The 10,891-nt window shown below is 45.6% G+C and overlaps 1 protein-coding gene across 1 annotated transcript; it reads left to right on the top strand.

The window, feature by feature from the left end:
• Nucleotides 1-1,668: 1,668 nt before the first annotated feature.
• LOC123053775 (la protein 1) lies at nt 1,669-10,450 on the top strand. Its single transcript, XM_044477324.1, has 14 exons — nt 1,669-1,830; nt 1,933-2,011; nt 2,103-2,245; nt 3,888-3,949; nt 4,974-5,091; nt 6,064-6,142; nt 6,242-6,394; nt 6,966-7,108; nt 7,385-7,533; nt 7,819-7,911; nt 8,004-8,328; nt 9,234-9,381; nt 9,715-9,799; nt 10,123-10,450. Exons 1-14 carry the CDS (start codon nt 1,744-1,746, stop codon nt 10,241-10,243), a joined length of 1,785 nt encoding a protein of 594 aa, XP_044333259.1. The 5' UTR covers nt 1,669-1,743; the 3' UTR covers nt 10,244-10,450.
• The last annotated feature ends 441 nt before the right edge of the window (nt 10,451-10,891 follow it).

Below are 10,891 nucleotides of genomic sequence, written 5' to 3'. Positions count from 1 at the left end.
AGGTCGTCGACGAGGCGGTAGCACAGGAGCTCACGCGCCATGAGCAACGCGGCCTGCGCGTTGGCTAGGCCATGACGAGCGTGGGACGACGAACCAGCCGGAGTCAATGACGGGGTGGCGGTGCGTCCATCTCGCCGCACGGAGGGGTGCAACGATGAAGCTTGTTACTCGTGTCCCGCTAGGCAAGTGGCGGCGTTGGCAGCAGGTGATGGAGAACGACGGGGAGGCCGCCGACGGGCGCCGTCTGGGCGACGCGAGCGGCTCGACGCTCAGCACGGGTCCGACGAGCATCAGCCATGGAGGCGGTGAAGCGGCGGCGAGTCGGTTGACAGAAGGGAGGCTTCGACGCACCCCTACCTGGCGCGCCAAATGTCGGATTCGGAGTTCCGCAGACCCTTGAGAGGTTCGAACTCTGGGGTGCGTGCGAAGAACTCTCTCTTCCCAGTCTGCCTGCTCAACGATTCCACGGCCTAACTCGACGCTAGCTCGACGAACCCAAGGGACAAGAGACACAACAGTTTATCCTGGTTCGGGCCACCTTGCGGTGTAATACCCTAGTCCAGTTTTGTGGTGGATTGCCTCGAGGGGCTGAGAATGAACTAGTACAGTGGGTGAACAGCCTCCGGAGGTTAGGTGTTCTTGAGCTTGATGAGCTGGTGATATGGTCAGGGTGGAATTGATCCGTCCCGTCTATGATGGTGGCTAAGTCCTATTTATAGTGGCCTTGGTCCTCTTTCCAAATGTTAGGCGGGAAGGGATCCCACAACGGCCAAATTTGAAGGGGGATAACTAGTACATGCTATCCTGACAAAAGTAGTCTTTGCCTGCAAAAGGCTCTGGTGGTGACGCCGCGGTGGGCTCCGCGATGACCTCCGTCCTGGCGGTCTTGGTCTCGTTGCACCGATATGGAAACCTTTGGTTGATTCCTTGGGACCCTGCACCTGCGCTTGCCTCCATAGCACCAAAGAGGAAACTGGTACACTGCGCCCGCTGGCGCCCGCCTGGCCTTGGTCGTCATGGCTCACGTCACCTGAACCTCGTGAGGTGCTCCTTGCATTGATATCTCCGCTTCTCGGGAGCCAATCTAGTGAGGCCGTCCCCTAGGAAGGTCTTGGTGTCGTCCCCCTCGCGAGGGTCTTCAGTTGTTGTTGCTGAAGCTAGGCCGTACCGGGTCGTTGATGGAGCCACGCCATGGACCGCAGGCAGGCAAGTCTGGGTACCCGTTCCCAGGACGCCGACAAAATCAAAGATCAACCATGGCTATGGGCGAAGGCTCGTGCTAAAGGATTGACAATAATCCTTCCTGAGATGTAGGCGTTGCACTTGGGGTTGAGCATCCCTCCTCGCATGCTAGGGTCATCGTGTAATGCCACCTGCGCTCATGTTACATGTTATACGAACAACAATTTTTTTTTCATTAACTCCTTTTTTTTTAGACAAACGAACTCCTTTTATTAATGAAAAGATACACAATCTCTGTGCGTAGTAGGCCTGCACCCAATGAACCCACGGTTTCTAGCCATGTCTAAACTAATCCTAGCAAAACCCAAATGCGTGGAAGACGTGGATGCTCAGCCCATACGGGCCCGGACGCACGCCTCACCCCCACGCCTGTCCTTCCTTCCCCAGGCGGATACCTTTTCTATTTCGTCGCAGCTACATAAACAACCCTAAACCCGAATAGTACCCGCCGTACTCCTAAACCCTAGCGCCTCCGCCCCTTCCGGCCCAAACTTGTTAGCCATGGCGACAACAGACGCCGCCGCCGCCGTCGCCCCAGCCCCCGCGGTTTCCCTCGACGAGACCAAGGCAAAGAATGTCCTCCGCCTGGTTTGGAGCTCCTACCCCGTCTCCGATCCCAGCCGTCTCGCGGCCCCCTGAAATTTCTGGGTCAAGGTTGCTTATTCTTCTCTCCTCTTCTTTGAGCCGCAGGTGGAGTTCTACTTCGGAGACATCAACCTCCCCCGCGACCGTTTCCTGCGGCACCACGTCCAGGAGAGTGAGGATGGATGTACGAGTCCCTCGCTGTTTTCATGATCATGCTTTTTGTCGTGCTGATGCTAATTTCGGTGCTCTTTTTTGGTGGGTTTGGGATTGGGCAGTGGTGAGCTTGGCTCTCATCTGCTGCTTCAGCAAGATGAGGTCGCACCTTGGCCTAGATGCCACCGTGATGGAGGACGGCGTGCCTGAGACGGTAGTGCTTGCGGTCGCCAAGGTTCAGCGACCCTCCGCGTCTCTGAGGACGGTAAGGAAGTTATTTTCCAGTAGCCTGTCAGTCCCTTTACATGAGATCGAAATCTATAGTGATCTGCAGTGGGGTACTGTTTCGATGCTGAAGAGGCATAGCTTCTGAGTGGAAGGATAATATTCCACTTTCCAGTTTTATGTAAAGACTGACATGGTGAACTCTGTAGTTCATCGCGAAGTAGATGATTTATTCTTACGTTAGGTAAAAATCTTCATTATAATCTAGCTAATTCATCTGGTAAAATGGACTGTTGCTGCATATGGTGCAAATTAGCCAGAATGAACATGTCTTACTTCAATTGCTCTTGTAGAAATATGCTAGTGCTATGGTTCCGTAACTGATTTTCATTTTCTTTTATACAGGGAAGAAAGTTGGGAGAGCTAACGAGCTGCTGTAGCCAGATGAGATTATAGAGCAAGTTGACTCTTTGGACTGCACGTCTTGTAATCACTTCGAGCAGAGTACTTGAAATCACTTCTGTAGCGTGAGCTGGATGCAAGTTTCGCCTCCTCTTCTTGTGTTTGAGCAAGAGACAAAGCCGAATCAACAGTCCTACGCTTATGTAAACTTCTACCTGACTGAATTTTACGTTTTATCCCTTTTTACAAACTTGGTAACAAATTCCTCATAATTTATGTTATATACCAACACTTCATGCGTAAGTTGCTCAAATTTGTGATGATACTCTTTTACTGTAGACGCTCTAAGAGCATCTACGGCTGCATGCACCTAATTCGGCCCTGGGCGCGTCCGCTCAATTTTTGTTTTCACAGTCATGTCTCTCACCTTTTCTCCTGTACACCTGGGCTTTTGGGAGGCTTTGAGGGGTACGTTTGGGTCAACTTTTTTCTTCTCTGATGAGTGGTCCTGCATCCGCTCCGTCAATTTGGGGAGTTCGGCTGTATGCTCCAAGCTTTTGAAATGCATATGACACGTGTCTCTACCAAAATTTTGAGAAAAAACTACTACTAGTTCTTCCCAACTATTAATGTTATGCATAGCTTCATAAGTTTGTAACCACAAAGCAACATTTCCTCTAAAACGCAGACTTACAAAAACTAGCTCAAGTATCGGCACAACATACATAGTTAACTACTTTTTGAGAGCATGCACAGCCGGACTTGGTAAATCTGGCCCCCTATACGCCCGCGGAAGAGCCCGGGCACACCCGTGGATGCATCCCGACTGGCCCTCATATTTCACTCCGGGCATTCACATCTCTCAAATCCATGCACGTCGATAATGCAAACCAATGTCGCACGTACATAACAAATGTTGGTCAATACCGAGCATAAAATAGTGTTTACATAACATTTATGGGTCAACATGTGTTCAACAAGATCATTGAGTAGCTGCTTGTGCACCTAATGATCTCGAGGATTCTGATGCATCTGCAGAAAGGTCATAAGCTGAGTTGCATCTTGATCTCCGGGCATCCACATCTCTCAAATCCGGACTCTCAAATCCATGCAAATCCATGCACGTTGATCATGCAAACCAATGTCGCACGTACATAACAAATGTTGGTCAATACCGAGCATAAAATAGTGTTTACATAAAATTTATGGGTCCACATGTGCTCGACAAAATCATTGAGTAGCTGCTTGTGCACCTGATGATCTCGAAGATTCTGATGCAGCTGCAGAAAGGTCATAAGCTGAGTTGCATCTTGATCTTCTGGGATTTCAACCTGTTCTCCAGGTGCTTCAAAATCATTAGTTTGGGCTACACCATCACCCTCATCAAATAACACAACATGTCATCAGCTGCCACAAAGTTTCTGATTCCCACATCATTGCAGCGCTGCGCATAATTCCCCAACAAGCTTGAAGCACACCAAATGCCCTCTCCACGTCCTTTCTAGCTCTGTTTCTTGCCATGCAATTCGGATATGGTCTTCGCAAAAGTCGCCCACCGAGGATAGATACCAACTAGGGCTGCAAACGAGTCGAGCTCGAGCGAGTTGGAGTTGGCTAAGAAAATTCGAGCGAGCTCAAACTGAGTGAAGCTCATGATCGAGCTGTAGAACATGACTCGTGCTCAGCTTGTAACGATCTCGAGTCGATCTCGAGCTAGCTTCGAGCTAAATGAGATGGTAAAAATTATAAATCTATCGATGAAAAACAAAAAAATTAAGGTGAATATGCTAGGAACCTTTGCCAAAAATATAGGATATTTAACACATAGTCGACCATATGCCATAATTAGGCCTAAATCTTCTCTGCACTTAATTAAGTTTCCATGTTCGTCGGTAAATAAAATGGAGAAAAATTATGGACAACATATATGGTAATAAATTATCTTATTTTCATTTAATATATGGCATGATCATTTAACATATAATGATATTCTATTGAGTTATCGAGCTAAAATCGAGCGAGCCAACATTGGCTCAAGATCGGCTCGTTTCTTGATCGAGCTACATAAAGTGTTCAAACTTAGCTCGTTTCTTTTCGAGTCGAGTAAAATATCATATTTTAGAGAGATGATGGTCTGTGGCCGATTACCCTTGCCATGGTGACGTTGACTATGATTTGACCTAATTATAGCCAGGGCTCCGCCTCCTCCTCCTCCTCCAAGAAAGAAAGTTAGGGTTCGTGCCTCTCGCCGGCGCCGGCGCAGGTCCGCCTCGTCTCCGGTGGCCCTAGGGCCATGGAGGCGCGGTGGATCCTGGCAAGGGCCGGTGAGAGGGCTCCATTTTTAGTTGTTTTTTTAATCTTGTTAGGGTTTGTGTCCCACTCAAGAAGGCGAGACGGCGGCGGCTCCCTGAAGATGGAATAGAGGTCTCCCCGCCTAGCCCCCATTCCGGCGGTGCGTCTAGCATCGTTGGTGGGCGTGTGGAGGTCTGTCTCCGGCAGATCTATCTTTGGTGGATTTGCTCGGATCTCGTCGTTGTTCGTCTATGTTCGTGTGTCTTCGGTTTGGATTCTTCCGATCTACGCTATTTTTCATCGGCGGCGGTTGCTGTTCTGGGGTGCTGGTCCTATGGGGCCTTAGCACGACGACTTCCCGACTGTCTATTACAACAAGTTGTGCCCGGCTCCGGCGATGGAGGGGTGATGACGGCGGCGCGCCTTCGGCTCGCTTCGGTGCTTGTAGTCATCGCTAGGTGGTCTACGGATCTGGATGTAATTTTTATTTCTGGTGTTCGTTGTACTGCCATAATTGAAGATGAATAGATTGAAAGTTTTTCCGCAAAGAAAAAAGATCTCGAGTCGAGTCAAAAAACAAGTCGATCTCAAGCGGCTCACGAGCCTTGAGTTTTTCTTGCAGCCCTAATACCAACAGCATATAATTTTTCATTAACTCCTTCTATTAATGGAAAGAAGATACGCAATCTCTCCGCGTAGCAGGCCTGCACCCCAATGAACCCACGGTTTCTGGCCCTGTCCAACTCAATAATCCTAGCAAAGCCCAAATGCGTGGAAGACGTGGACGCTCAGCCCATACAGGCCCGGACGCACACCTCACACCCCACACGCCTGTCCTTCCTTCCCAGGCAGATACCTTTTCTATTTCGTCGCAGCTAAATAACCCTAAACCCGAATAGTACCCGCCATACTCCTAAACCCTAGCGCATCCGCCCCTTCCGGCCCAAACGCGTTAGCCATGGCGACAACAGACGCCCCCGCCGCCGCCCCCGCCGCCGCCCCCGCCGCCCCCGCTCCAGCTCCCGCGGTTTCCCTCGACGAGACCAAGGCAAAGAATGTCCTCCGCCAGGTTTGGAGCTCCTACCCCGTCTCCGATCCCAGCGTCCCCCCTGAAATTTCTGGGTCGTGGTTGCTTATTCTCCCCGCCTCTGTTTTGAGCCGCAGGTGGAGTTCTACTTCAGCGACAGCAACCTCCCCCGCGACGGTTTCCTGCGGAAGACCGTCGAGGAAAGCGAGGATGGATGTACGAATTCCTCACTGTTTTCATGATCATGCTGCTTTGCTTTTTGTGGTACCGGTGCTAATTTTGGTGCTCTTTTTTGGGGGGTTTCGGATCAAGCAGTGGTGAGCTTGGCTCTTATCTGCTCCTTCGCGAAGATGAGGTCGCACCTTGGCCTAGATGCCACCGTGAAGGAGGACGGCGTGCCAGAGACGACGGTGCTCGCGGTCGCCAAGGTGCTGCGGTGTTCCGCGGCCCTCCGTGTCTCCGAGGACGGTAAGGAAGTTATTCCAGACAGCCTGTCAGCCCGTTTACATGACATGCGAATCTATAGTGATCTGCAGTGGGGTTCCTGTTTCAATACTGAAGAAGCATAACTTCTGAGTGGAAGGATAATGAACATAATTGGTTTGATGCCAACAATTGGCACTGCCAATATTTGGCAAGCCAACATTTGGCAAAATCAAAATTTGCCAAATGTTGGCAACTTTTTGTGAGGTTGAGAAAAAAAGTTGGTAGCCAACCAATCACTACCCAACATTTGGCATTTGCCAAATATTGGCATGCCAACTTTTGGCATCAAACCAATCATGCTCAATATTCCGTTTTCCAGTTTCATGTAGTGACTGACATGGTGAACTCTGTAGTTCATAGTTAAGTACTGTAGATGATTTATTCTTATATTTGATCAAATCTTCATTACGATCTAGTTAATTCACCTGTTAAAGTGGATGGTTGCTGCATGGTGCAAATTAGGCCAAAATGAACATGTCTTGCTTCAGTTTCTCTTACAGAAATATGCGAGTTATATGGTTCCGTAACTGATATCAATTTTTTGTTTATACAGGGAAGAGAGTTGGGAGAGCTAACGAGTTGTTGAAGCCAGATGAGATTATAGTGCAAATTGACTCGAGGTCAATTGCTGTGTCACCACTTCCTCACAACGTAAAGCTGGAAGATGTTCAATCTTTCTTTACTCAGTATGGCAAGGTATGTTATTTGTATAACCTTGAGTACCAGACTTGACAGGATAGGCTAGAACCGCTAGTTTACACATCGCGTGTTGCTTCAACTTTCAGTCTTTCATTAACACATTTATCAGTTACTTTGAACTGGAAATGTCCAGTTAGATGCACTATGCATGTTATATTCAGTTGATATGATAGTTTGGCAAACTTGCAAGTTGACGCAGCATCATTATAAATACATGAATCGTGTAACATAAATGCTGATGGTGCTATGTTGTTTCTGAACTGTGCATCACAGGTTAACAGCGTAAGGCTACCAAAACATGTTTCTGACAAGAGGCAGTTCTGCGGCACAGCTTTGGTCGAATTTTCGGAAGAAGATGAAGCGAACAATATCATGAATAACAAACTTAGTTTTGCAGGAGCGGATCTGGAAATAAAAACAAAGTAAGATAACTACCGATTCAAGCTCTTTTTTCTCATGCTTACCATTTTACCAGTGACATAACTTATGTTCTCGTTCTTTGGGCTTATTCCCAATATATTTGTTTGCATGCTCTTTCTTTATCAATTGATGTTGGTTAGATACTTAGATGCAAGATTTTGTACATCTCCTCTTACATTTCCTCTTTACATTTTAGAATCATGATGCAGTGTCTATAGTTTTCACATTGCTGACTTTATTAATAACTATGTATCAATAACGTGTTATCCGATGTTGGCATAATACAGGAAGGAATTTGATGCTGAAATGGAGGCTAAGAAAGAAGCTTATGAGAAGTCGCACCCTAATACACACCCTAATAAAAACGGTCACGACGAAGGGTAAACTTTCTGTACTAACAATATGTAACATGCTATTTTTAGTTTCTAGAGTTTGACTTGACCCTGTGAATCATCAATATTTGGTTGTATAGATACCCAAAAGGTCTGATTCTGTCTTTCAAGCTGAAGAGAATTCTAGCTGATGGTGACACAGAACAAAATGGTGGGGACAAAGTTGATAATAGCGACAAGAAGGAAGGGGCTTCCGATTCTGTGGAGGAATCGGGGAAAGCTTCTGAAGAGAAGGCCCCTGAGAACACTGATGCCAAGGAAGAGAAGTCAGATGATGCTGAGGAGTTGAAAGGGTCAGATGCACAATCTGTTAAAAAGGATGATAAAAGCCCTTCAGAAAATGACAAGGAGCCAGTTTCAAGGGAGGACTTCAAAGAATATTTTGCCAAATTTGGCACAGTGCGGGTAATTTGATTTCTGGCGGTCCTTCTTTTTCTTTACAGTTTGTTCTCATACCATGACCAGCAATCTTTGTTTACATACTATTACTAGGTGAGTATATGACCTGTAAGATACCCTGTTTTGCTGTGAGGTTATTGCAGATTTAACTCTTAAGCTTACTAAAATAATAAGCAGAGAAATCAGAAGTTTTAACTTAAAACTGTCATAATATTTGATTCACATGTATCTCCACCTTAGGTTTTGTAGTAAAAAAAAATTAACTCCCAAGCTTGCTGGAACAAGCACAGAATTAGAAAGTTCAAATGTCACTCATGACGTTCAACTCACATGCACCTCCACCTTTGGATTATCTAAGCAATTCAATGCATAACATGTCTGGAACAGGCAAATTTCATTTACAGTTCCATCTATGGTTTACCACAGATTGCGGAACCACTACCAAACATGCACTGAGCTGGCTTTTAGTTCTTGTGAAGTTGTAGAATCATGTACTTTTGTAAATCACAAGATACTGTTATACACAGACAGATCTTCCAATTGTTGGCTGCCAATAATGCTGTGGTTTGATTCTATTTAGGTCACTGTTGCAGAAATGTTTCTTTTGTTTGAATATGTATTTGAAAAGTGTAATTCATTTTCACTAGATGTTGCACATCTATCTGGTTAACTGGACTATACCAAGAATAATGTCTAACCATATTTATAGGGAATACAAAAGACGGTCTATTAATCTTTTCAAGGATGTTATATGCATCCCCGAAGAAGGCTAATACGCATGAATTCTTAAATTATATATCATGTTTGCTTTGTATTTTCTGTAACATCTTCGATTAAACACAATTCTCTATCACATGACATTTGTTTATACCAAACTTTAATATTTTTCTCGATTTCTTCCCTTTTTGAAGTATGTGGACTTCAGTAAGGGGGATGATTCAGGATACCTTAGGTTTGAGGAATCGACGGCCGCGGAAAAGGCCCGTGCATTTGCAGCTCTTGCGGATGAAGGTGGTTTGGTTATGAAGGGCCACCTTGTCACTTTGGAACCTGTGTCTGGTAAATACTTCAGCTTCTCTCAATTTTTTTGGGGTCTTATTGAATGAAGTAACTTAAGGCACGATGCAAGTAGATTCCTTCTTATAGTACCTGTTGGTTCTGTAGTTTATGTGTGACAATATGTATATAATTGCTGTTACATGTAGTAATTGTTTTTCATCCAAACGTGAGTTTCGGATGGTTCAGGTTTACGCCTGAAATAATTTTCATCGGTGTGCTCCGTTCTTTCCTGTAAAACTATCAATTAAACTGGGTATTGAAATGTCAGTATAATTTAGCAGATTTGAAGGTTATGATTAATCTCTATTTGATGAACCTACTATTTCAATGCAGGACAAGCTGAGAAAGATTATTGGAGTGGAATAAAGGGTGGCCAAGGGAGATTCAATAACAATAATAGAAGTAACAGGGGAGGAAGGTACTATAATTTTTTTATATTTGAGATTGTTGATGCTGTTTAATTTTTTCCTCGTTGTAGTATAAACTGGGTATAAATTGGATCATAGCTATTGAAATTTCATCAAGAAGAAAACCTAATGCTGTGCAAGAAAGGAACCATAGTTGTGTCTAGAATAATGTTGTCCACCACCAAAATTTTAATCTCTATAAGCCTACGCGTACGAAATTCTTTGGTCCAGACTGAAAACATTTCAGTGGTAGGGCAAACCGTATGCCGTGTTTCTTTTTTGCTTAACATGTTCATGAGATAACACTGTTGTTCCCTTGCTGTGGACTTCCCAGGGACTGGAAGAACAACAGAGGTGGCGGCGGAAGGCACCACGGTGGTGGGAAGCGGGGTGGTCGCCACTCTGACAACCACGAAAGGGCTAACAAAGTCCAAAAGCTTGATTCGTCTCCTTAGATAGCCTGGATCGGCCTATACCATCTTTTAGCCCTAGTGAGGAAATGAAAGATATGTCTCCGGTGCCTGCCTGCTGCTGCCTCCAAAGCTTTGGAGGCGGCCTTTCTGTGTCTGGTTTAAATTTTACCTGTGCTTTTTAAAGTCTGAACGACGGGTGTGCCATGTTGACAATGGATGAAGAGAAGGAAAACTTTATATGCGGCTAAAGTTTGGGCTCAACCGCAGGGCCGTCGAAACGGCGACCCTGTGATTTTATCTGTGTTTGGCTGTTTGCTGCTGGAATTTTGTGATGGATCGTTGTGCTTCTATAATATCAAATATATAGAAGGAAAAAGTTCAAAACAAACGTTGAACTTATAGATGAAAGCTAAATCGAACCCCAAACTTCAAATCCCGGAATTCAGCACACAGAACTCTCTAATCCGGTCTATTTTGAACCTTGAGGAGTTCCCAAACAGGATTATTGACGTGGCATGTTAAATTCCCGGATTATTCGCTGCGGGCTCGACTGGGCTGGCCTACCAGGCATGAAGCGAGTTTTTTTTTCTTTTTCTTGACACGCGACCTAAAAAGTCTCTCTGTCTCAAAAAAAAACCCTGAAAAGTCTCTCTTTCTCAAAGCGTGATGTAAAAATTCCAAAACAAAATG

The sequence above is a fragment of the Triticum aestivum genome, chromosome 2D (assembly GCF_018294505.1).
Source record: "Triticum aestivum cultivar Chinese Spring chromosome 2D, IWGSC CS RefSeq v2.1, whole genome shotgun sequence".
Lineage (NCBI taxonomy): Eukaryota > Viridiplantae > Streptophyta > Magnoliopsida > Poales > Poaceae > Triticum > Triticum aestivum.
Note: the sequence above shows the minus strand (reverse complement) of the source record. Positions and strands in the feature narration are given on the sequence as shown.